At 38.7% G+C, this 27181-nt stretch overlaps 1 protein-coding gene and 1 long non-coding RNA gene across 2 annotated transcripts; one reads left to right on the top strand and one right to left on the bottom strand.

The window, feature by feature from the left end:
* Window positions 1-1347: 1347 nt before the first annotated feature.
* On the bottom strand, window positions 1348-14000 carry PSMA1 (proteasome 20S subunit alpha 1). The gene is made up of 10 exons (XM_037050016.1): window positions 13913-14000; window positions 12562-12606; window positions 12204-12305; window positions 11978-12081; window positions 9989-10077; window positions 9323-9393; window positions 9085-9214; window positions 7482-7561; window positions 2962-3072; window positions 1348-1717 (listed from the first exon to the last, which is right to left on the bottom strand). The coding sequence occupies exons 1-10, from the start codon at window positions 13913-13915 to the stop codon at window positions 1661-1663; spliced, it is 792 nt and encodes a 263-aa protein (XP_036905911.1). The 5' UTR covers window positions 13916-14000; the 3' UTR covers window positions 1348-1660.
* A 46-nt stretch (window positions 14001-14046) lies between these two features.
* On the top strand, window positions 14047-26885 carry LOC118989729 (uncharacterized). The gene is made up of 3 exons (XR_005067074.1): window positions 14047-14425; window positions 17288-17343; window positions 26733-26885. It is a non-coding gene; the product is annotated as an uncharacterized LOC118989729 (long non-coding RNA).
* Window positions 26886-27181: the final 296 nt, after the last annotated feature.

Genomic DNA, 27181 nt, shown 5'->3' with positions numbered 1-27181 from the left:
GGACAGTGTACAAAAGTGCTGTACACACAATCTTTAAACAGAATCACTTCACGAAGATGAAGGCTCATGACAGGAAAGGCACAGGGGAAGAGACCTGCCCGAGGACAGGGCAGTTTATGAAATTTCCCACTCATGCTCCTTCACTAGATGACACACCCACCGAGTCTGCAGGCAAGTGGGAGGATTCCCTCTCACCCAGTATGTTTGTGAAAGTCACCTGTGCTTGATGCAACTCCATTGTTGGTTCAATGGCCACAAGGTACAGTAGTACTTATGGCCTCATCCCAAGCTCCAATGGCAGGCTCTTGAGGCTTCTCCAGAGTGGAGATGGGCATTTCATACATTCCTGTATTGAGTCAGAGGACTTTCAACAAGGTTGCCAGTCTCTGTTAACCACTCTCCCCTCAAGAAGTCACAGAGAGGTCTAAACCTATTAACACTTAATTTTGGGCGACCTGGGAAAAAGTTAAACTAACATTTTGTGAATCTTAGGGTGTACAAGGTGTTTCTACACAAATTCTCCAATTTAACCTTCAAAATAATTCCTCGAAAAATTCCCTTAAAATAGGGCTAAGTTGCCCGGAGCAAACAGCAGCTAAGGGAGCTAATTTCCCTAATTAGTTCTAAAATCCAAGTTCCCTATCTCTAAGGACGGGGTGTAGAACTCATTTTCACCAGGGGCCAGCCACATCAGGATCATGGTTGCCTTCAAAGGGCTAAGTGTAATTTCAACTCCTTAACAGTTAAGTAGTTACATTATACAGTCCTAAAATTATTTTGGCCCTTTGAAGGCAACCACAAGGCTGATGTGGCCCGCAGTGAAAATGAGTTTGACATCCCTGCTCTAAGGGACCTTCTCCTCTCCAAATATATGAAATAACTTATAAAATAACTCCTCTAGGTTTCTTACTAGCAAAATTTTAGATTAGTTTTGATTTTGAAATCAGACTTCCTCTCATTTCCCTTTCATGGTCTAAGATAAAAATTGTTTTGCAGTATCATGGTCCACAGCTCACAGGAGTAATGGAAGACAGCCTAAAGATTATGCAGAGCGTGGCTAGGCAGGATAAGCAGAAATGATGGTTTTGGATTAAAATTTTCTGTTATTTTTGCAAAAGTTCCCTACACTGAAACCAAAGTATTCTGAACCAAATATCCATGAATTCTCATGCAGCCAGTCCATACACTGGGAAACTGGTATAAGGCCTGGACAATAAGAGGTATTATTTTTCCCCACCACTGAAAATAAGGCAATTTATCTGGCAAACATGGCAAGTGACCCGTTGTAGTCTCAGACTACTATTTATATAGTTGAAGATACTTGAAACACAAATAAAAACTCAATACACCAGCAGAAGAAACAATTTTATTTCACAGTTGTCTTTAAAACCACAAAGACACTATGTTTTTCATATAAAAACATTAGTACAGATAACTATACTTTCTAGAAAATGATTATATAGACCCTCTCAAAGAAAAATGCATCCCGTTATGTGGTTTCGGTGAAGTTGTTTGGGAAAAACTCACAGCTGGACTGATTCCTAAAACATACCATTCTACCACTGCATCTTTTGGTTCGAAGTATAGAGTACTGTCATCAGGTCACGTTCCTGCATTCTTACACATTTGATAATACACATAAAGACCAGGGGACTATCACTTAGTGCTCCATTGGTTCATCAGCCTTTTCTGCAGGTTCATCAGCTGGCTGAGCAGGCTTAAGAAAGGAAGAAAATAGAAAAGGTGCAGTATTACATTATAAAGAAATCTATAAGGAAAAAGGGTTACACGTATTTTAAAGACTCAATTTTAGTTCATTATCCTGTTAACATTTCTAAACAGGATTTTAAAGAAATAAATGTAATTTTATAGTTCTGAAAATCTAAGCATTCTGCAACAATCCTAGCATTTTATCATACTTTGTCTCGCTCAACAGAAGGCCTCCTTTTCACCACCACTACAAGCAATCCCATTTTAGACATCCTTTCCTTTCAGCACTAGTAGACACAGCAAAAATATAGTCAGACAAACTAGCTGCGTGGCACTCTAGTCAATACTGCCACTTCTCAACAGTGCTGGTTCTAACCAACAGCAGTTTAATGCAAATCTTGCTTCTCCAAATACCAACAATATCTTTTCAAATTGTAAAGAAATTCATGCTGTAGAAGAAATTTCTGTAGAGGACACTTTATTTTCAATCACATAGCTATCAAATAAGCATCGAGAAGTAGCAAATATGTATTGTAAAAATCCAACTTAAAGCCCAGTATGTAACCTGAGATTCACCAATGCTTCCTGATCCTTTCTCAGTTTGTGAAGAGCTTAGTTTCCAAAGCGGGTCCCCAGGGAATTTTCTCTCCGTCTCACTGCTATAGACTCCTGGCTGGCCCTATGACTTGCTTTAGCCAACAAGATGTGCCAAAGTGATGCTGTGCTAGTCCTGGGCCTTACTCTTAAGAGTACCTGGCAGCTTTCACTTTTGAGCTTTTGAACATTTTACAGCTCTGCGCTGCTGCCCTGCTAGAGATGCTTGTGAGAAAGGAACCCAGGGACTACACAGACAGAGGCCCAGCCACTCTAGCAGAGATCCCAGCCTTCTACTTGTTCCTGTAAGATATCTAGAAAGTATGATAAAGATGACACGTAAGTTTACAGTTGTGCGAATGCAAAATAAGCTTATTCTGTATTATTTATTGCATCATTTATTTGTAGCACCAACTGTAAACCTACTTTTGCCACCCCCCAACCCCCCCCCCTTACATGACTAATCAACCCCTTTCCTGATGGTGGAGATCACCGCCCCTTCAGGATTTCACTTTACTCAGCTTAGTTTCCCTACTGCTATTTGAATTATAAGCTTATCTCAATAATTAAAGACAAAGTGGTAGATTTACAAAGTTGCGGTAGGAATGGCAGTTTACTATAGAACAAAAACCTCTTGTGTTATGATTAGTTGCATACCTGTGCCTTTCTCTGTGGCCTTTCTTCAAGACCCTCCAGGAACGGAGACACATCATCATCATCATAAATCGTAAACTCCAAGTCTTTACCAACAATTCCAATGGAAACATTCTGAGGATGGGAAAACGGTAAAAATAAAAACATCAAGAGAATTTAGATCGAAAATGCTTATGATACAATGTTGGGGGAAAATGAGTAAAAATTTACATAGCACTTGAATAAGACTTAACTAGTAAGACCTTGTAATCTGCAGATTTGAACACTCACTTTTGATAATTATAAGTAACCCCCAAGGTCTATGTCATCTAGAAAATTTGCAAATTGGCTCCTAATGGGAATGTGCTGCATACAAGTGTGAAGGAGAAAACCATTTACTAGGAAGTGAGCCTAACTCCTTAGAAATAATCAAATTTGTTTCTTGTGTAAGTTAAGACATGATGTTTCTTACCAAACAAACTAAGTTTGGGGTTCTAAAAAGCTTAATTTAGTGGGGGCTTGCTAACCAGTGCAAAACAGCTCCTGTAAAATTAAAATTTTAGTGAAAATTTTAGGCATAAGGATATATAGATCATTTTCTCTTCTTTTAAATTTTATTTATTGACTTTAGAGAGAGAGAGAAGAATGGGGAGAGAGAAACACTACTTTGTTGTTCCACACATGTATGCAATCATCATTTGTTTCTTGTATATGCCCTGACCACTGATTGAACTCCCAACCGTGGTGTATTGGGACAATGTGTTAACCAACTGAGCTAGCTGGCCAGGGTTAAGCAATTTTCTTTTCTTTTTTTAAATATATATTTTATTTATTTATCTTTAGAGGGGATGGGAAGGAGAGAAGGAGAGAAATATCAATGTATGGTTGCCTCTTGTGAGTCCCCTGCTGGGAACTGGCCTGCAACCCAGGCATGTGACCTGACTGGGAATCGAACCGCGATTGTCTAGTTTGCAGGCCCGCGCTCAATCCACTGAGCTACGCCAGCCAGGGCAAGCCATTTTCAATGATTCAGTAAAAATATGAAATTAGGAAGCCAGATACCTGAGCAAACTTTTTCTGAACTGTAAATGTCAGTAGGCAACTGCATATCCAAATTTATGTTATTTTATTTCTTAAAATATTTTATTTATTTATTTTTAAAGAGAGGGGAAGGGAGAGAGAAAGAAAGGGAGAAAAACATCAATGTGTGGTTGCCTCTTGTGCAGCCTCTAGCAGAGACCTGGCCTGCAATTCAGGCATGTGCCTGACTGGGAATCGAACCGGCGACCCTTTGGTTTGCAGGCAGGTATTCAATCCACTGAGCCACACCAGCCAGGACCCCATTTTTATTTCTAACATTGTTTATTTGTGCCTTCTCTCTTTTTTTCTGATGAGTCTTACTGGTATTAAAGAGATACTAAAGACCCACTAGCATGTAATGGTGGCATTTTTGATGTAATCAAAGGTGTTGGAAATGGATGGAAAGAGGAATAATTAAATAGTATTTATTGCTGGTGTTTATGCACAAACTTTCAAACATTTTGTGTCCCAGCAGTGCTATACGGTTTACACGCTGGGGAACATTTAATTGATTTATTAAATGTCACAACCATAACAAAACACCTTTTGAGTTACCCGTTGCCTTGGCTCACCTGAGGACCTACCTTTAGCTCAGGAGGTGGGTGATAGAAGTGTAAGAAAGGCCAGCACTCAACCCACTGAGCCACACCCAGGTACCCAGGTTTTCAAAGATACTCATCTTGGAGTGATGGCATTATAGGTATTTTACACAAATTTTAAATATTTAACATACATCCCTAATTTTTCAAAAATAGTATTTCAGTAACAGGAAAATTTGTTTAGAAAAGATTATGCAGGCTATAAAATCTTCATATACACATCAAGTAGTAATTATGCAGCCACTGTAACAAAATGGATTTATAATATGCTGACTGGTCATTACCCTCAAGGAGGCCCTTAGCAGTTCCTGTGTTGTACTATACAGGTCCCTACATTATTCAATATCCTATTCTCTTGGACAACTCTACTATTCCCCATTCTCCTTATAGCTGGAAACCTTGCTATTTCACTGAGAAAATAAAAGCAAGTTAAGAAGAGAACATTCACAAGTTCCCACAGTACCCACTCTTTCCTGTATCTGTGTCCCTACATTTTCTCCCTTCCTGTTACTGTGAATGAATCTTCCAATTTCTTGTCAAAGGCTTACTTTTCCACCTATGTACTGTTGAAGGAAGTTGGTCCAGCAGTTTTTCTCATATTTTTCCTACATATATTTTCCTTTATACTGGACTATTTTCATGCAACAGACATGCTGTATACTTCCCATCTTAAAAAACCAAAACAACAACCCCCCATTTTTTACTCTTCCAATCACCAGCCAATTTCTCTGGACCCAAAATAGAAAATATCCTTCAAAGACCTGTCCACCAATTCCTCTTCTCCCATTCTCTTCTGATTCCATTCCAATCAGGCTTTTGCCTGATTTCCATTAAGGCTGTTACCTAAGTCCCCAGTGACATCATTGCTAATTTAATGGTCAATTTTCAACTCACATCTTCCTTGATCTATTAGCAATTTTCCATTTCCTCCCCCTTGAAATAGTTTCTTCATTTACTTTTAAGAATGCTTCATTTCCCAACTTTGCTTCTTACCCCCCTGACCAAGATCTTCCTCAGTCCTTTTGGCTAACACCTACTCACTTCCCAATCTCGAAAGGTTAGAGGGCCTTTGACCCGGTTTTCAAACCTCTTGTCTCACCAATTCTTTTAGCAATCTCATCCAATCCAGTCTCTAAAAGCTATTTCTATATAAAGACTCCAAAATTTGTAACTCTTGACTCGACCATTCTCTACCAAATTCCAGGGGGCGCTCATCTGATAACTGTGTACTTTGTGTCACCAAATGGACAAACAGGTGTTCCAAATATCAAATCCAAGTAACTGCCTGATTTTCCTCCACAACCTCTACCCCCAAACCGATCCCTCCCACTGTCATATTCAGCTCAGTAAATCATAAATGTCTTTCTTTTATTGGGCTAAAACCCTTGAAGGCATTCCCCTTACACCTCCACAACCAAATTGTTAGCAAAACTTCTTTGGTGCTAATTTTATTTATTTTTATTTTTATTTATTTATTTTTTTACATGAAAGAGGAGAAGGGAGGAAAAGAGAGAGGGAAAGATCTATCACTTGCCTCTGGCATGAGCCCCAACAGGGGACCAAACCTACAACCCAGGCATGTGCTCTGACTGGGAATCGAACCATTAACCTTTAGGTTTATGGGACATCTGAGTCACACCAGCCAGTGTTTCTTCAGCTCTAATTTCAAAACATACCCAAAACTGAACCCATTTTCATCATCTCCAACTGTATGACTTGGCTGTAATCCACAACAATTTTATTTTAAGTCTTAAAACTATGTCCACACATGTGCCCACTACAATCTGTTCTCAAAATGGCAACCAGGTGACTCTTAAAATCTAAGTCGCCCTGGCTGGTGTGGCTCAGTGGATTGAGTGCCAGCCAGTGAACCAAATGGTCACTGGTTCGATTACCAGTCAGGGCAAATGCCTGGGTTGTGGGCCAGGTCCCCAGTTGGGGCATGTAAAAGGCAACCACACATTTATGTTTCTCTCCCTCTCTTTCTTCTACCCTTCCCCTCTCTCTAGAAATAAATGAATAAAATCTTTTAAAAAAACACCCTAAGTCAAATAGGATTTCCTCTGCTCAAACTCTAACAGCCCACTCAGAGTAAAATCCAAAGTACCTAGAATGGTTTATAGGACATATACAATATGGCCTCCATTACTTTTCTAGTTTTTCTTCTTGACCACTGACTCCAACACTATTAGCCTCCTTGTCTCGAACACTACAAACACTCTGGACCCAAGGCTCTTGCACTCGTGCTCCCTGCAATAAGCTTATTCATCTCCTTTAGATCTTTTCCTCAAATTGCACTTTCTGGGAAAAGCCATCTGTGACCGTAATTTTAAATTATACCCACCATACTGCCTTCCTACACCCAACCAGTCGTTCTTTCTCCTCCTAACCTGTTTTACTGTTTCTGTAACATTTGTCACCTCCTACTATACTGTATAATTTACTTACAGGTATATCATCTACCTCCCCCCCACTTAGATATATGTACCATAATGACCAAGACGTTTACTGTGTTTACTATATTGTTAATGCTCAATGCCTGCATGTGGGAGGTACTTAAAACATACACATATTTGTAAACTAAATTAAAAATATGAAGATACTCCTATCTGCTGAAGAAGTAAAGAACATTTCATCTACTGGCTTTATACAAAAAAAAAAAGAGTTCAAAAAATAATTTTAAAATCAGATCACTTGGTGAATGGCTTAAAGAGAAAGAATGAGCCAAAACAACCATTTCCCAATTACAGAACTACTAGTATATCTATTAGTATATACTCCTCTATTACTTATGTTTACATAATAAATGATTAAACTGTAATGGTAATATCCACATTGGAAAACAAGGTATTTACCGATATTTACCTTTGTAGTTAGGTCCTGTTCTGCAGGAAGTGTCTCTCTTAAAGCACGCAGACCATGCTTAACCAATTCATTCAAATTGCCTATATAATAAATTCACAATTATTTCTTAATTCTATTTTCATGTTAGGCTTCTTTTATTTGTTGGGTCTACACAATGAAATTGTTTTAGTCACATACTAAATATATCACAATAGAAACAGTCAAAAGTTAAATGTTCAGCCCTATACTTCTAATAATAATAATAACAGTACTACTGATTATAGTTTTATTTAATAAGAGGACATTGGGCTTTTGTTACTAAATTTGACTTTGCCTTATGGTAAGTTAAATTAAAACCCTGATTCACAAATGGTAAAGCTCAAAGTTTTGTAGTATGTATTCTGTGAAATGCTAGATACTGTCTCTGCTGTTTATGAAAGGAGTCTCCAACTCTATGTGGCCAATATTATCCTGATAGCAAAACTAGACAGAGATACCACAAGAAAATAAAAAACTATAGATCAATTTGACTTATAGACACGCACAAGAACCTCAACAAAATACCAGCAAACTGAACCCCAGGAATGCAACATGGTTTAACATTCTGACCGGTGTGACTCAGTGGGTTAGGCATCGTCCTGCAAACTGAAAGGTGGCTGGTTTGATTCTTGGTCAAGGCACATGCCTGGGTTGGGGGCTAGGTCCCTGGTTGGAGGTATGAGAGAGGAACTGATCGATGTTTCTTTCTCCTTTTTTTCCCCTCATTTCCCCCCTCTCTAAAAATAAGTAAATAAAATCTTGAAAAACAAAAACAAAATACCAACCCCAAAGTCAATGAATGCAATATACCACAACAGAATGAAAGGGGGGAAAATACCCAACATGATCACCTCAGTAAGTAATTTAAAGAGCATGTGTTAAAATCTAAGACCCTTGCATAAGCAAAGCACTTGAAAACCTGCCCTATCATCGCATCTTAAATCTCTTACTTTTCTTTCCCACAACTACGATGACTTTTTACTTGTATATGGACTACTAAATGCAGAAATGTCTGCATGGCTAAAAGTTAAGACCAGAATCATAGAAAACTAAAAGTTGTAAACAGGGTTTAAACTGGTAGCTAGTACAGTGTGGGCTCAATTCTGTCTGGGCACTCTTCAGACCAACTGCCAAGAGTCTTCAAGGTTAGGGATACATATTTGTATTTGAAAAAGTCCTACTGGTGAATGAAGCTACTATGGTAGTTAGGAATAGGGTAAACGTTAGCATGTATAAGAGAAATAATAAACACTTTATGGGCTTATTTTTTTTTGAGAGGGAGAGAAAAGGAGATGAGGGTGGGGTGGGGTGAAGAAAGAGTGGATAGGGGAGAGAGAGATGTCAATTTGTTGTTCTACTTACTTAAGCATCCATCAATTCTTGTGTGTGCCCTCACTGAGGATCAAACCCCCACAACCTTGGCATACTGGGACGATGCTCTAACCAACTGAGCTACCTGGCCAGGATCTTCATGGCCTTAATTTTTTTAAAAACTCTTTCTGCAAGACTGGTAGTTTTCCTCATTTAGGATACTGTGTTAATTCACTATATAAGGATTGGAAAGGGCAAAAAAAAAATCACTTACACTCCATAAATTCAGACATATGTCTCTCCAAGTAAGTACGAGCTGACTGAGAACGGGCTCCAATGGACATTGCTCTGCAGTCAAAATAGTTAGCAGACGGGCAGGTTTGGAAAATATGAGGACCCATATCCTATAAATATGAAAAAGGTACACATAATTCTTGATTTTGGTCAAACTAAAAATTAGAAAATTTCTAGGCAGTTTTAAAAAATCATTAAAATATAGTCTATGAACTTACATCATAACCAGCAATAAGCAGCCCAACACCATATGGTCTTCGGCCATATCTTTGCGTTGGTATCTGGGTCTCTTAAACTAGTTAAAGAGCCTGTTCTAACAAGGAATAAAGTACTATGTTTATTTTCAAATTAAATATTACTAACAAAAACCTTGATTTCTTGATTGTTGCATAATCCACCATAGGAAGAAGATAAAACAGGGCAAGTTTTCTTTGGTCTAATGTTAAAAAATGTTCAACTATCCATCAAACCCAAGAATTAGTCCTAACAAAATGTTTTCCTGCCATGAAAAGAACCTCATTTGTTTTGGATATGAGCAGCCAAGGATTTTTTAGGACATCTTAGAACCACCAATAAAATCTTTAAATTTCCTCTAAGTGATGCTTGGTTAGTTTTCCTGAAAATTGAACTTTTCTATCTCTGCAAAATATCAATGGTTTATAAAGGCTGATGGAAGAGCAAACAAATTCCTTATTTTAGAACCCATTCTTCCATGGTAAAAGTTCCCATAACTCTCCTAAATTTTAAACATTCTGCTATTGAAAAGTAACTAAACTTTTCCACAATCTTACCTATGTATATATTATCATATTCCCAATAACTAACATAAGGAGTATCAAAATCCTTTAAAGTTCATTTCCAAAATTGTAACATAAAAAGGATACTGCTTCCAATTAGAGCTACAAGACGAGACACAGGAAGAGGTCTGTCAAATACAAATCTGGAATCCAAACACTCCTGGCGCATAAAATTACTAAAAAAGAAACAAGAGAAATTAGTAATTTTAAATCACAGAGCTATTCAAATCTGAATAAAGTAGTTTGATTTTTCTGCTTTCGTCCAAACATTTACGTGGATTACATTTGGGAACCAGAAAGACATGGAAGGATGCGTTTTTGTAACAAACTGTGGGGGTCTGGGGAGGTCACGTGAGATTTTTAAAAAGCTACTCTAAAATATAAATTTAAAAAACCTTTGTGTCAGGGCATTTATGGAATAGTGAGAAAGCTGAGCAAGAAAAAAAGAGCATTTTTCTTCCCTTATCCTTCCAACTATGCACAAGACTATCTTAAATTCTAGGTCTCAAGTCAGCAAAGAGTATAATTACTCATTTTTTTTCTTGAAAGCTGACTAAAATTTCCTCAACAGAGCAATTTCAAGAAACAGAATCCATACTAGGGCATTGTTACATGTTCTTGCCAATGCTACTTCTATCCATAAGCAGAACTCTAGTGGAAATACTGGACTCTGGGCTGTCAAACCTGATAAGACTCAAGCAAGTCTGACATTTAGGGAAAATGAAATCCATTTAAATCCATCCATCTTAAAGCCAAGAGCATAAACAACAGATACCCGCCTTTCTTTCTGCGTTGCTTTGTCCAATTTATCTGTATGTCACATCTAATGATTAAATGTTGACTGTAGGTACCAAGCAGTTCAGCATTTTTAAGTCCACTTCCCAAGGCTGTCTCAAACGACACTGCCCCAACATGGCAGGTACTAATCACATGTGACTACTGAGCACTTAAAAATTGCTCTAGTATAAACTGAGACGTATCATAAGTTCAAAATACACAAGAAATTTCAAAGATTTAATAGAAAAAAAAAGTGTAAAACAGTTCAGTAGTTTTTATACTGATTACATGTGGATATGACAGTATTTTTAAGACTGGATTAAGCAAAAGGTTTGACAATGCAATATATTGCACATTTTCAAGGCTAACAGAAACCAATAATACTGTCACTATACAGCTTGATCTAAGAGAGCAGGAGTTTGCTGGATGACTTGAAAATCTTAAACACTGGCATTACTATTTTTCCTTAGTGGTTATACTCTCTCTTCCCCAAATAAGTCAAACTTACACACAACAGTTTTGGCTTATTACCTCCCATATCCCAATACCCACACTCATATATGACCTGAAAAGCACTGTTAAGTGGTCTACATGTTGGGCTATTTAACAAGAACCTTGAAAAGACACTCAAAAAATTGACACTAAAATTAAGAGGTTAAATAACTAGCCCAATCTCAGATACTAAGTGGTACGAGTGGGAAGTGAACTCAATCTGTGCGATTTCAAAGCCCCAGCTCTTCATTTACACAATATATCTCAACTAGAAATAGTCTGATCTCTGGGCTCCCACAGATATCTGTTACTCTCTACTTTCTACCTTGTTTTATGGACATACTACTAGATCTCCAGTTCCTAAAAGGCAAGAGCTACATCTGATTCACCTTTGTATACCCTGCAGTCTCCAGAATTAAGCACTGCAAAAAAGGAAGGCCTGATAAATTCTGGTGTATTAAAGAAAGCAAGGGTAGTTCAGCTGTTTCTTAGAAACCAGAAAAAAGTTGTCAAGCTCTTCTTAAACAAAACAACATCTCAAACAATAAACACTGAGTTAACAAGTATCACATTATTCAGTGATTTCTCCAATCTGTTAATACGCTTAATTCTATTTGTTACTATTCCAGGGATCAAGAAATAGAATACTTAGAAATTGAGCCCAAATCCACTAAGGTATTCACAATCTTAACTTATAAACACTCTTGAAGAGAACTTCCTAACATATCTTACCTAAATCTTTTCCAGAAATTAAATCAATTGTAAGTCAAAAGGGATGTTTCTTTTGTTTTTCATGATCATACTCACCATAACAGTCTAGCATCAGCAGTAAGTCCCGCAATTGAGATACCAATATGGTTGTCAACATGGAGAATTTTTTTCTGATGAGCTGCAAGCTCTGACTGTGCTCTCTAAATAAAGACATTATAAGAGATAAAAAAACAAGTTTGCAATTTTATTATCTATACAGTGACACTTTTGTTTTATAGTTCTGTTTTCTAAAGGAGGAAGATAGACTTACTACTTTACTTACCTTCAATGCAACCAACACTGCATGGGTTTTTGATTTTAGACCAACTGTGGCTGAACCTTGTTTGACAGCTTCCATTGCATATTCGATTTGATGAATCCGGCCCTGAACAAAAAAAATTGTAGAGTCATCTTACAAGACCCTTTTATAAACTTAAAATTAAGAGTTCCAAAATCTCAGATGAGCACAGTTAAATCTCCAATGATGTTTTTTAAACCAGGAAATTTAATGATAAATTTAGGTTCCAGGAAATGTCTTAAATGATTCTATTCCATTTTCTCCTGGCCTACAATCTCATAATGTTCTAAACATACTGTGGCCACCAAAATCCACTTCACAGAAATAGTATAAAATATTTTACCTGAGGACTCCAAACAGTGACATCATTGTCATACTGGTTGCGAAACTGAAAGTAAAAAAGGCCTATTAATATAAGAACATCACAAATCCCAACTCTTAACTAGTTCTACCATTAAAAAAGTTTTCTGATGTTTCCATTAAACATTAACACAATGCTATTAATACAACCTCACTGTAAGATTACTACTACATGCACTCTGCTGCAAGCCAATTCTACATATACAATGAGCTAGTGTGTGTGTGTGTGTGTGTGTGTGTGTGAATCAGATCTAGATGGGACCTATCTTCCAGTCCTACCAACTCCCATAGCATCCTTTTGGGTTTAGCCAATTACTTAAGTTCATGTGTCGACTTTCTTTCCTATCTTTGCTTATCTTCTTCCCTTATACCAGACCCTAATAGAGTCAAAAGCATTTCTTTTTTAAAAAACTAGCTCAAATGTCTATCTCTTGAGGTTTCTCCTTTTTTTTTCCTTCCATAACTCTCCCAATACATACTCCCACCAGTTCTCTACCTACATGTCCCTTACTTCCTTATATCGTGATTAGGGACATGTCTGATTTACCTTTGAACCCTCAGTACACTTAAAATAGTGCCTTTTAAGTACAGGCAATCATATTGAATGAATAAATACAAAAAAGTCCTCAGGAAGTCAAAAGTGGCCTCACATACCTATAGTGACAGAACCATTATTGTTTTAATGACGGCATTAAATGGCAGAACAGTACTTGGGAAAATAGTTTTGGGGGTGAGAAGGTTGAGTACCGGAAGCCCTAAGATCTATGTTGTAATCCTGATAAAATCACTTTTCTCAGTCTTGGTTTATTCATCTGTAAAACTAGGTGACTGGAAAAAGTGATTGAAGAGGGCCTTTTCTTACCGAGTTCTAGTGGGGAGAAAAATGAAATAGACCCAGCAGGTAAATGCATGCGGTACAGGAACCCAAACCCTGGGGTCAAGTTCGCACTGGCAGTACAGGGAGGCCTCCAAGTCAATTTCCTATTATCTCCTCTCACGCCCCTGACGTAGAGCACGAGGGGCCATTCAGTACTGCTCGGAATCTACTTCACTGAAGGAACTTGAGGGGCGAATTCGGCTAAGTCACGGAGAAGGTAGTGTCTGAAGCCCGGCAGAAAGTGAAACAAACCCAGGAGAAAGGCCGCACTGACTCCAGACAGCCCTTCTCCCCCGCAGGCCGGAGATGCTGAATCACTGCCCGAACCCTCTTGACTGCTATGGTTTCCACGCCCCGTGGCCCCCGACCGCTCTAAGGATGGCAGGAGACGCGGGTCGCCAGTGTCCAGTTAGCGGACCTCTGCCCCAACCCTTCCTAGGCTTGGAATCCAACTCACCATGGTTCCGACGCAGACCTGGCAGTCACCTCCTGCAGAGCGGCAGATCAAGCGGCGCAGCCGAAACTACCACTCCGCGATCGACAGGAAGGTCTGCGGGATTTTGACGGCAGAGGCGCAGGGCAGAGCAGTCTATTCCAGAGATATCGATTAGCTCCCAACGATTCCACGCCCACAGAGCTCGCCACTGCTCAGAAGTGGGCGGGGCCTCGGGAGAAGGTGAAACTGAGATTGGCGGGAAACCCTGGCCAGAGATGCCTGTGGTTGCTAAGAGCTGCCTGGCAGTCACTACCAAGTTAACGCTGCTTACATCCTCTTGATTTACCCGTGAGTTGCCAACACTCTCCAGTTTCTCACTGGCCCTGCCGGATGCACCCGAAATCGCTCCAGACGACAGCTTCGACTCGGAGTGATCGAATACGCAGCTAAACCTCTCATAAAGCATCCACAGAAATTTGGGGTGTTGTGTGACTGTGAGAACAAGACTACCACAAGAAAGGCCACACAATAACAGTATGTGTGTCAACCATACTGTTATTGTGTGTCAACCAATAAGAGTTTGTGTGTCAACCATACCCTTACTCGAATATGTTGTTTGTGAACATGGTTTTATTTCCCTTTTGGAATCCAAAAGGAGAACTCACCTGTCAAGGCTCTGTTGTCATTGATCACTCTTGGTCATTATCATTGGTTTCCTCCCACGAGACTTTGAACTCTTTGAGGTCATTGATGTCTTTGGTGTCCTCAAAACCAAGCATGGTGCCTGACAGATTAGGCCACTGAGAAAAAAATGGACATTTTCTTTCAAAATACGTATTCTCTCCGCATCTTTTAGCAAGTCCCCAGGTAAAACAGTTTAGGACAGCTCTGCAAACAGCTGCCAACCTAACATCTACTGACTCCCAAAGCTGACTTTATAGCGAAGAAAGGATGAATGTCTAGGCTCAGGTAAGAATTAAAAGGGTCCTTAAGGATTTGAGATTTGCAGATAAAGTAACACATATTACGTGATTTACTCAAATTCAGGACAATTTAGTATCACCCTTTCACTTACACACGTTGGACATTTCTATATTAAATATTTTCTAGGCTCCCTAGTATTCCACCTTATAAACATATATTTTATTTATCCAAGTCCCTACTATTTAATCTTTAGGTACCCCCTTCTCCCAAGCAACTCATTTATGAGCTGTTTGATTTTTTTCGTGTACATTTGCATCTCTGTCTTTAGAATAAATTCATAAAAATATCCCCGGCTGGTGTGGCTCAGTGGACTGCGCACAGGCCTGTAAACCAAAGGGTAGCTGGTTCCATTTCCAGTCAGGGCACTCGCTTGAGTTGTGGGCCAGGTCCCCAGTAGGGGGCGCCGGAGAGGCAACCACACATTGAAGTTTCTCTCCCTCTTTTCCTCCCTCCCTCTGTCTAAAAATAAATTAAAATCTTTTTTAAAAAGTTGAAAGAAAAGAAAACAAAGTCCTTTAGAACTCTCTCTTCCCTTCTCCTCTTAAAAAATACATAGATGAAAATCTTTTTAAAAATTCATAAAAATAGAATTGAAGGATTAAGTGAAATGGGTATTTCTAAGGCTTTTGATAAGAAGTGCTAGGTTGCCCTCCAGAAATGTTTACCAGTGTATATTCTGAACAGTGGTATATGAGTGCCCTCCTCCTGAAATCCAATACTAGTTGTCATTTTTAAAAATCACTGTTAGTGAATTAAATTTACAGATTTAAATGAATGAATTGTTCTCTTTTGTTTCTTCAGCACCTAGCACAATGCCTGGCACATATGTAGTGCTTAATAAGTATTACTGAATAAATACTACACTTAAAAAGTTATAGCCATCTTTTCATTTCCATAAGTAATGATCTATATGGTTTTCAACAGTTTCATAGTATTCCATTAAGTGAAAATACAATAATTTTCTTAATTATGGGTGGCAATTAGATTATTTCCAAGTTTCTGCTATTACAAAAATACTACAATGAATATTCTTGTCAATATATTGCATAGTACCAAAGATCGATGTCCAAAGCTGCGTGTTTCCAGTATTCTTCTAGTAGAAATCTTTAAATCTAGAAATATTTATGGTGAAATTATAGAATTGCTTGTACTTTGATGTCACCATGCTAGATAATCTTGTTTCCTGTGTGCATTTACTTCACCCTTTATGGATTACAGCAGCAAGACTCCTTCCTCTTTGGCTTCTGGTTGAATTATGCTGATGTACGGTTGTAGCAGGAGATCAAGGTCAATAGGGTATTTATTGCTCTTTCTCCCTCCATGTTGGTGCTGGGTTGGCAATGGTACTGCATTGTCTCTTGCTGTTTCCCTGCCCACATTCTGATGATACTCCCTTCAGTTAGCCTTTTGAGTGTGCCATCTGTTTCTCACTGGTACCCTGACGGATACAGTAATATTTTAAATTTCACAGGGTGTAGGAGATAAAAACTACTTATTTTTTTCTTTTTTTAAATTTTTATTTATTTGTCTTTAGAAGGGAAGGGAAGGAGAGAAGGAGAGAAATATCAATGTATGGTTGCCTCTCGTGAGTCCCCTGCTGGGAACTGGCCCGCAACCCAGGCATGCGCCCTGACCGGGAACCGAACCTCGATCTCGTGGTTCGCAGGCCCGCGCTCAGCCCACTGAGCCTCACCAGCCAGGGCTAGACTACTTATTTTTAATGTGAGAGAAACCTGTTATCTTTTCTTGAAGTTTAGAGTATATTATACTCCTAGAAACAGTATCAGTAGGTCTAAAACAGCTGGAAAGTAGAACCTAAGATTATGATGTGTGCCCTTCCCTGTTTTCTTCCTGCTCAGATATAGGAGTAAAAGAAAAAAAAGTCAGTTTGCAGTTGGTTGTATAATATTTACAATTATAAAAAGAATACACATTTATTATTTAAAATTTTTTTCAAGTGCACAGTATGAAGAATGATCCCCTGTCATCTGCTAGATAGAGAAAATCAGTTAAAATTTTTAGTGATTTTCCCCTACAACAATATCTGTCTAAAGAATCAAGAGAAATTATCCTGAGAATTATTTTCCAATATTTATAATATGTAATATGCTGTGTATGCATTGCATATTATGTGTGAGATGCTTATTCTATAGAAAGAAATACTACATTTCTTGAGATCAGTTTGGATATAATGCCTGCCATGCTGGTGGAAATTCAGTCTCGGTTATTATTGAGAATTTCCTCTCCATCTACAGTTGTACAAAGTTTCTAGGGCAATAATTATTGTGGAAATACCTGGAATAACCTCAAGTTATTTGAGGTTATTGATTGATTAGGTTGATTGATTATTATTGATTGACGAGGTTATCTACACATTGATTTACTGCTAAATTTCCTCTATGCCATCTTCAGGTCTGATGACTCCAATATTCCTTTACCGTCCTTGGAACTCAGGAATCTGGAATCAAGTGAGTGAACCTTGCAGGCCCTACACCCAGGTGCAGCCTTCCCCTTTGAGGTTGTGCCACCATCCTCGGCTCTGTCACAGAGCAACACAGGAGTCCTGGCTGTTCACTCAACCAACAGGCTACAGACTTCCAAATCTTGTGGGATCTCTCTTGTACCTCACCCTCAAAGGCTCTCCTTTCTTTTTTCCCCTCTTCTCATTTCAAAAGAGAGAGCTTGTGTTGTTTCTAAGAGGATTTTGATTTTTGCCTTATAAAAATCTGAGCTCTGGATACCTGCTTGAATAGGGGCAAGGGGCAGGGTATAGGCAAACACATAGAATTAATATCTCAACAAAATAAACTGCCACAAAAATTTGTGTCAACTTATATATTCTTATTTTTAACATGCTTTTTAATTTAAACATTATACCACAAACATTTCTTCATGTCGCATGCTTTTGAATGTCGCAGCGTAACGGTAAGGTATTCTATCACATGAGTGTACCATCAGTTACTTCACTAACATTTGATAGCCTTTAGATAGCTCACTCTAAAGCCAGCCTTGTCTATATCCATGCCCACCTTGTTTTTATTTTTTACTAGTTATTCAAAAGCTAATGTTCTCTAGTAGTAATAGCTAAAGCTTGGAATAGAGCAGATTGGAATTCATAGGCATAATTTAGAAGAGTAACGATTTAGAGTTGGATCTAAACTGTGTAACATAATTTTCTCCCTCAGTGTATATGGCCAAAAGAGAGGCCTGTACAAAAGCCATTGGCATAGTTAAGTTGTTTAGAAATATTTTTCTAGAAATTAAGCAATTATTACAGAATATCATCTAGATAGTTGAGTAACAATGAATATTACATGTCCATAGGAAATTTTTAACCTTGGCTCTTACTAGAATTTGTTTTTATTTCGTTTTTAACCACCTGCCCTGCCCCCACCCCAACCCAGCCCTGGCTGGGTAGCTCAGTTGGTTAGAATGTTGTCCCAAGGCGCAAAGGTGCAGGTTTGATAACTGATCAGGGCACATACAAGAATCAACCAATGAATGCATAATAAATAAGTGGGACAAAAAATTCATGTTTCAATCTTTAATCAATCAATTAATAAAAATTTTAAAATCCAGAAGTAACTAACAATAGTCTTTAAATTACGGAAGCAATGCTGCTTTTCTGGCCTGTTCTTTCTACAAAATTCCCTTATTGATCAACTTTGCAACTACTGCGTAAGAATGAGGGTGTGCCCTGGGCCAACTCATGCTTTGAAGAGTGAAAGCCATTAAAACCCCAGGAGAGCAAATATCTCTTCTGTTGGTGCACAAGTGGAACTTTCATATAAGAGCCACTTTGAAGAGTCCAGCCAACCACATTCAACTCAGAGCCGCCAATATATGCATAGAAGGGAATCATGAAGAGAATAGGCTTTGGAGTCAGATAATTCTCGTTGATTTAACAATATTTATTAATCACCTTACCATATGCCAAGCATTATACTAAATCCTGAGAATACCTCAGTTAACAAAACAGGTAAAAATTCCCAAAGAAGATTATTATGGGATAAAATCGGAGAGGAAAGGGGGTGAGGTTGCAGATAATATAGGGTCTTTAGGCCACTGCAAGGACTTTGAGTGAGATGGAAAGCTACTAGAGGGTTTTGAAAAGAGAAATGTCAGGACCGATGTTTTTAAATGATTTTTTAAAGTACTAAGCTAGATTTTTAAAAAGATTTTATTTATTTATCTTTAGAGGGGGAAGGGAAAGAGAGAGGGAAAGAAATATCAATGTATGGTTGCCTCTCGTTCGCCCCCCGCCAGGAACTGCATGCCCTGCTGGGAACTGGCCTGCAACCCAGGCATGTGCCCTGACTGGGAATCCAACCGCAGTCCTTTGGTTCACAAGCCCATGCTCAATCCACTGAGCTACACCAGCCAGGGCTAAATTATTATTTTTACCCTTGTGTTGAGAACAGACTGTTTGGAGCTGGGCATGCTAACAAGATCAAGGCAATTCTAGTAATCCAAGTGAGAGATGGCAGTGGCTTAGACCAGAGTTACAATGGTGAGAGGGCAGGACATAGTTAGATTATAGATATATTTTGAAGGCAGAGCCAATAGTACCTTGCTAATGTGGCATGTAGGAGAAAGGTTTCAAAATGACTAGCGTTTTAGGTCTGACATGCTGAAGAATGGAGTTGCAATGGACCGTGACAAAGAAGAGGTGAGAGCAGATTTGGGGGAAAAGATAAATATGGTTTTGCATATTTATGTTTGGGATGTCTATTGCACATCCTAATAGAGATATGGAATAGCTGGTTGGCATATGACTCGGAGTGCAGTGGAGAGGTTCACTCTGGAAACCCCAAATTGAAGGTCATCATCGTAGAGAAGTTTTTTAGAGCTATAGGTCTAGAGTGGGAGTAGATAGAAAAAGGAGCCCAAGAATTGACCTCTGAGGACTTCAGTGTTAGGACAACTGGCTTCGTATTTAAGCTTAGTTACTTGGGAGCTCTGAGACCTTTGATGACTGATTTCACCTCTCTGAACCTTGTTTTGTTGTTGCTTAAATCTGTATATGAAGTAGAGAGAATATCGGCTAGTATCTTTGATGATTGTTGCGATGACTAAGTGAATTTCTCACTTAAAGTGCTTAGCACACTGGCTGGCACATGGTACATACTCAATATTTATTAGCTATTATTATTATTATTATTTTAAAACCAATATTTGTCTTGCAAAATGTTGCTCACTGCCTTAGTAATGATATATAATTAACACAGTAATGGTGCCTATTATTTAACTAGATAAAAAGGGCAAACTAGAAGTGTACAGTGAGCCCACTCTTCCGGCCATTCGGTATCTTAGGTTACATTTTCAGCCTAGACCTTCTTTTTCAACTTGTGAACGTTTGGAATCTAAATATTTAATTTTGCTTTACTCTCTGGAAAATTTTAATTTTTATTTAGCTGCCAAGATCTATGAAACACAATAACAGGGAGCTATTTTTCTTTACAGCATTGGCATTCAGCATGGCGGACTGTTAACAAAAATAAAAACATAGTTGGTGAAGTTAGAAATAAAGTCGCTCTTTTTTGACATATTTAAATAATCATTTGGCCTGGAAATTATTTCATTCTTTATAAAAAAGATGTCTTCTGATTTTCAAAATAAACAACATTTTTTGTCCTAGCAAAATAAAATGTGTTCGATCTCATTTTTATAGAAATCCACCCTGAGATTATTCGAGTAACTGCTGTATTAAAAACAGGCATTTTTTCCTTTCCTAAGTCAAAACCAGCATTTTTTTTAGTGTCAAGTTTACTTCAGAATTTCTTTTCCTTTGTCTTATTGCTGTGGTGGCAAGGGTAACAACCATAGAGAAACAAAAGAACAGATATCTTATGGTGGAAAGAGTATCTTATAAATAAGCCAAAATTTTTCATTTGTTGTATTTTTTTTTCTTTTCTCATTACAAGAGAGAAAAAACTCAATTCCTAGTTTACCAGTAGGCTAATAATTCTTTAGCTATTGGTCATAATAACAGTAATGTAACCTTTAAAACCAGTGTTTTCTAGAATTGAAGTCAAGTTAAGTATGCAATTCCCTTGTCTGCTGCTAGGTGGCAATTAATGACTTGGAGAGAAAAAAATGAATCCACTCTCCCCTACCACCCCGCCCCACCTTCCCCACCCAGAAAGATACGTGCATTTTCTCTTCCTCAAGGTAAGAATTCTCTTAAGGATAATATTCTCTTTCCTACTTTGTTTTGCCCAAGTGAATTTACATTCACCTTTTCCTTTCATTGTTAAGAATAACACATACAAATCTAACACAGCAGCTATAGCTAGAGAAGAACAGATCATATCTTTTAAAGAGGGTGTTTTCCACAGTGTATGTTCATGAGTGATATAGAGTAGGAAGTTGCTATAATTTCCCTGCAGGTTTTCTTTTCAATTTTAGTAAAGAAAAATTTCCTGTGAAAGGAATTACAACTGGCCCACTTAAACATTATGCCAAATGTAATATAATTAAATGTAACACAAAAATGAAGAAAGTACTTTTAAGGACATAAAAGCAATTCAGTTTCAAAGTGATGAAATTGCTCTTTCAAATAAACTATAGGAAAAACCAAAATTCTTCACAAGAGTCACGGAGTGGCACGATATAAAGAACAATTTTTTCAGACAACATATCCCGATACATCTATTCCTGGCAAAATTATTTAAATACTACACAGTTTCTTTTGTATTTCTAAGTCTAGTGAATCTAGTCTATATTCTTTTAAAACATATGTTGGATTGTGTACATTGGTTTTTGTGACTTTCTTTACCAAAAGAATGTATGTAATGAGTATTTGTTTCATGTAAGTTTGAAAATATCAGAATCCCTGTTTAAAGAAGACTCTCAGTCTTAAACCAAAAAGACTCTCCCCAGGCTGAACTTAATGAAGCCTAACACCAAAAAGAAAAGCTGTTTCTGGCATTCTAGGCCTTCCCTGCATCCAGATGGCCGGTCTGTAGACCAGCCAGAACCAAACCCTTCCTGCTGCCTTTCAAGCTGGCCTTGGATGACAGCCCCACGCTACACCAGCTTCCATACCCCCTTAACTCTTCAGCGTCCAAGATTTTTAAGAAGACATGGGGACTTCCAATGTGAATTTGGTTGAAAGGGTAAATCAAGTTTTAAGCTTCGAGCGTAGCTTATACAATATTTATCCACCTCACCTCTCCCCTCCCCTCCCGTAGGCTTCCTCCCAAAGTCGCTCGGTCAGCCAGTTGGCATCAGAGGAGCACCGTTTGGAAGGGAGTGTGTGTGGGCAGCTTGCAGGTGAGGACAGGGCTGCCAAGGCAGACCATGCGGTTTGTCCTGTGCCTACACCCAATATCTGACTTGTGCCTTTCCAGAGCATTTGTATACACACAGCAGAACTGCTGTTTAGGGTGTGGGTATTTCAAAAAGTATCTTTTAAAATAACTCATTGACAAGATTTCAGTTCAGCAAAAGAGAATGTGTATAGGAGATACAAAATGACCATGCATGGAATTAAGCGAGAACTTCAATGAAGTATTTGTGCCAGAAAAACAAGTCTACTCTGTTTTAAAAGTGCTGTTGGAAATCTTACTAATGGCAGCCATTGTTTTCATCTTGAGTTTTCAAAGGTTTGTTTGTATGTGCAAGTTTCACCAGAAGGTAATACACAAAGCAAGCTCTGCACTTGAAGGCAAAATTTCCCTATAATTTTGCTTTTCTTCACATAGGGAGATGTTACTGCCTGATTTGCAAGGGCGCTTCTCAGTTGGCCAGAATAGATATTTTTCAGATGAAACCCTATGACTCTCTGTCACTTTCCTTCTTATTTTTGAATCTCATTTCTTAGTTCTGTGCTCACTGTTATTTTTAATTATTATTATTATGCCTGTTGCCAAGCTTTTCCACTTTCCACAGGGTTGATTAGAGACCTGAGAAATCCAAGCCAACATAAAGTCCTGGTTTCCAGATCAGACTACATGAACAAAGTAAAAAAAGACTGCAAAAGCACTAGCTTTTACAGAGCCCTTAAATAAAATAAAAAATGAATAAAAAGGAACCTAGAGCTGGAGAGAATGGAGCTTAAAAACAGGGACCCATAGAAGGGAGAACAAAAGGATAAAAAATCATATAGCACTGAGATGAAACAAAAGTGTGTAAAAAAGAGAATAAAAGTAAATCTGATATATCTATTGATTTGCAGTGTTTAGCCTGGAGTGTCTGATGGCTGCTCCAAGCAGCAGAAACTTTTAGCAGCCAACATAAAAGGGCCCTCTGGCGCCAGCTTCACATCTGTGGCTCCAGAACTGAAACCCTTCCCTTGACTCTCTCTCCACCTGCCTAGCTCTGTTCAGATCTTCACTCCTCTGGTTTCAGCTTCACCACTTGCTTCTCTGCATTTGCCTGACCCACAAATGCACAAGGTTGTCTTCTGTGCCGTGACTTTTTCTCCTTGCAGCTAGTATGGTAAAAATTGGGACCTTTCATCCAGCTCTGTTGTCTCAAGCCACCTTGGCTGACAATCCTCCCAGTTGGACCCAGTCCTCAGGATTTTTTTCTTTTGTGAAAAACACACAGCTCAATACACATTTACAGAAAAATAAGGCTGAGATCACCTAAATGCAGAAACAGTATAAAGGTCTATCATTTCTGGACATACATGCCTCTTTTTCAGTCTTATACATTATATTACTTACAGCTTTTTTACCTTACTAGTATTACCATGTTATTAATATTACCTTACTAATAACTGCTATCTGATGGATTGCAACTGGATTTGCACAGAATAACAAAATACTACTGCCAGAAAGTAAATGCAAGAAAAAAATTAAGGAAAGCAAGAAAGGAACTAACACATGGGGTTAGACATCAACTTTTCCTCTTAGAAAATCTGAAGAAAAGCTCAATTGAACAGGAAGATTGTTTTAGAATAAGTCATCTCCATACAGAGGATCCAGAGACACGTGAAAAGATGCTTGATATCACTAGCTATCAGAGAGATGCAAATCAAAACCACAATGAGATACCAATTTACACCAGTCAGAATGGCTACCATAAACAAAGAAACAAACAAGTGTTGGAGAGGCTGTGGAGAAAAGGGGGCCCTAGTTCACTGCTGGTGGGATTGCAGACTGGTGCAACCACTATGGAAAACAGTATGAAATTTTCTAAGAAAACTAAAAATGGACGTGCCTTTTGACCCAGCAATTCCACTGTTAGGAGTATATCCTAAGAACCCTAAAGCACCAATCCAAAAGAACCTATGCACCCCAATGTTCATAGCAGCACAATTTACGATAGCCAAGAGTTGGAAGCAACCTAGATGCCCATCGGTCAATGACTGGATCAAAAAACTATGGTACATTTACACAATGGAATTCTATGCTGCAGAAAGGAAGAAGGAGCTCCTACCCTTTGCCACATCATGGATAGAACTGGAAAGCATTATGCTGAGCGAAATAAGCGAGGCGGTGAAAGACAAATACCATATGATATCACCTTTAACAGGATTCTAAACAACAAAACAAACAAGCAAGCAAAATGTAACCAAAGACACTGTAATACAGAAGGTGCTGACAGGGTCCAGAGGGGAGAGGGGAGAGAATCACAGGGGAAAAGGGGAAGGACTCACATGAACAAGTATAAAGGACACATGGACATAACTAAGGTGGGGGGCGGAGATGGGAGGGAGGTGGGAGCACTGGGGGGGGGGCGCAGGGCTGGGAATACAAGAAAGAAAACTGTACTTGAAAAAGAGTTAAATAAAATTTTTTAAAAAAAGAACAACAAGAAAGAATAAGTCATCTCATGTGGGTTTAATGCACTTTTTAAAAAATGCACATTTTTATTTTAGTGAAAAGAATTTTACTTCCCCTTTCATTTTGAGGAGGGGGCAAAAAACTTGGGAGAACCGTAACCATGTTTTAGTGTAAAAAAGGAAACTGCTGACGTGAGAAATGTTATGAACTTATGAAAAACAATAGCTTTCTCTCCAAATTATAATGTTGTATATTTCTCTACTTTTCCCTATTACCACTAGAGTATATATATAAAAAGGCATCTTGCATAAAACCCTTTGACCAGATTTCACAACTCTTGTCCTATGTTAATACGACGTCTTTACTTAGTTTCAGTCTTTCCAAATAAGCCTGCACGTTTCTGATACAGCAAATACCAGTTTGGTCTTGACTGTCCTCTGTCCCTTGACCCTCTGCTGAAACCTGGCTTGATCTCTTCACATAAAAAGGTGTAACTAGGCATGTAGAAACTATTTCCACAGAGCATTTTGTCTTTATGCAGGGCCACACAGAACTGTGGGGAGTTCCTCTTAGGCCCAGGAAGGAGAGAGATTGGCTGCCATCCAGTTCAGCTGGCTCAAGAGAAATTCAGCTTCCTTGTGCTCACAGACAGCCCCTTCCATGCTGACCTTTGACTAACTGGCAGGGCTCTTCAGCTCTGACCCTTCTTCCCCTCTGCCCATAATCTTCTTCTCCACACTGTGAGGGGAAAAGCCTGAGGAAAAGATGCTAGGGAGAAGAAAAGTGGAAGTCCTGACTTTTGAACCCATAAATACTTTCCCCCATTGATAAGGGAGTGGACTTTTCATTGAAAAGAATGCCAACACATGGCATGCAAAATTTGCAAAACATGGAGGACTTAGCTTGGTCTTTGCATCAGGGTAGGTACCTTACCAACCTTAGGAGACTATTCTACAGTCTTTTGTAAACTCTGTATTTAATGGAATTTTTTGCAAACATTTTTACTTTCTTTTTATAATTATTATTCTCGGTACTTCCACTGTGTGGAAGTAGGTTCCAGGAAAAATTAAAATGCATACAATGGTGAAATCTTATAGAATTTGATGCTAAAGCCTTTAAAAATGCAATTGATTTACCTCATAATCCTTTAATTTTGAAAGAGACTCTGCCAGTACATTTTAAAGTCCTTCATTTCACATTTAAAACTTAAGAAAAAAGTAAATAATATGAAATAGCAATCATAAAAAGTACCTTTTAAATTATAAAAGTAAAGATTTGATTGTATTTTCCTAATTTTTTCCCTTTGATGACTTTAGTGATAGCTTTCTCCTCCCACTAACTTTGAACAAACAATCTCTTCTCTTTTGGGGTGTCTGTCACTCTTTCATCTAGCCCACTCTATTCGCCTTCCAAAAGCTGGCATTCAGCTGAAACCAGAAAAAAAAAACTTTCTCCAGTTTGTTAGCAGTTTGTTGAAGGCAATTGACTGCTTTTCAATAGAAAACATTTCCTTCCCCTATTGTGTCACCTCTACCCGCCCCCCAACACCTCACAGACCTCTGGCTGAGCCCCCTCCCCTGACTGCCAGACAGTGGCTTCCTTAAAACAAAACAAAAACTTAGAAGCAGCTTGTGTCACAGACATGCGACTTTTTTTTTCATAACAGAGTCATTGCTGTCTACTCATCATGTCTGCACACTAATGGGCCCCACAGAACTGGAAGGGACTTCCCAATTCAGTTCTACCCACAAATTTTACAGGGGAGAAAACTGAGGCCCAGAAAAATAAGGGTATATAGTCCAATTGATAGAGGACTCAAGATTTTGAAAATTTTACTTTAAGGTAAATAGTTATAAGACTAGTAAGTAATGCATATGTTAAAACTTTTTAAAAAAATATTTTATTTATTCATCTTAGAGGGGAAGGGAGGGAGAGAGAGAGAGAGAGAGAAATATCAGTGTATGGTTGCCTCTCGTGCGTCCCCCACCGGGAACCGGGGACTGGCCTGCAACCCAGGCATGTGCCCTGACTGGGAATCGAACCGTGATTGTGTGGTTTGCAGGCCCGTGCTCAATCCACTGAGCTACACCAGCCAGGGCCATATGTTAAAACTTTTGTTTCAGAAATTACATAAGGCCCATCCTGGCTCCTGGGAGAGACAGCTGACCTCTTGTGACATAGCTAAAGGTCACCGCCTGGGGGCAAGTGGAGGCATCTGGGCCATTGTGTTCCAGGAAGAGACAGACGACCACTTGACCCTAGGAACAGCTAACTGCCCAGGGTGAGAAGGCCGCAGTCCTCTTTCATCTGAAATTTTCCCTGAATTTCAAAACCCTTAACCACACCTTGTTTATTCCCTGTTATAAAAATGCTGGCTTGGAAAGAAAATGTAAGATGGTCTGTTAGGGTATGAACTCACCATCTTCTCAGATTGTGGCCATCTGAATAAAGCGCCCATAAAGATTCAATCCCTGCTTCTGCATATTGGGTTTGGCACGTGACAGGCAGCATGAATGCCAGTGTCTTTTCTGGTTTCACAATTTCTACAACAAAGTTTTCCTTTTCTCTACCA

This window comes from Sturnira hondurensis, unplaced genomic scaffold (genome assembly GCF_014824575.4).
Source record: "Sturnira hondurensis isolate 20B ecotype Veracruz unplaced genomic scaffold, ASM1482457v3 Scaffold0006505, whole genome shotgun sequence".
Classification (NCBI taxonomy): domain Eukaryota; kingdom Metazoa; phylum Chordata; class Mammalia; order Chiroptera; family Phyllostomidae; genus Sturnira; species Sturnira hondurensis.
Note: the sequence above shows the minus strand (reverse complement) of the source record. Positions and strands in the feature narration are given on the sequence as shown.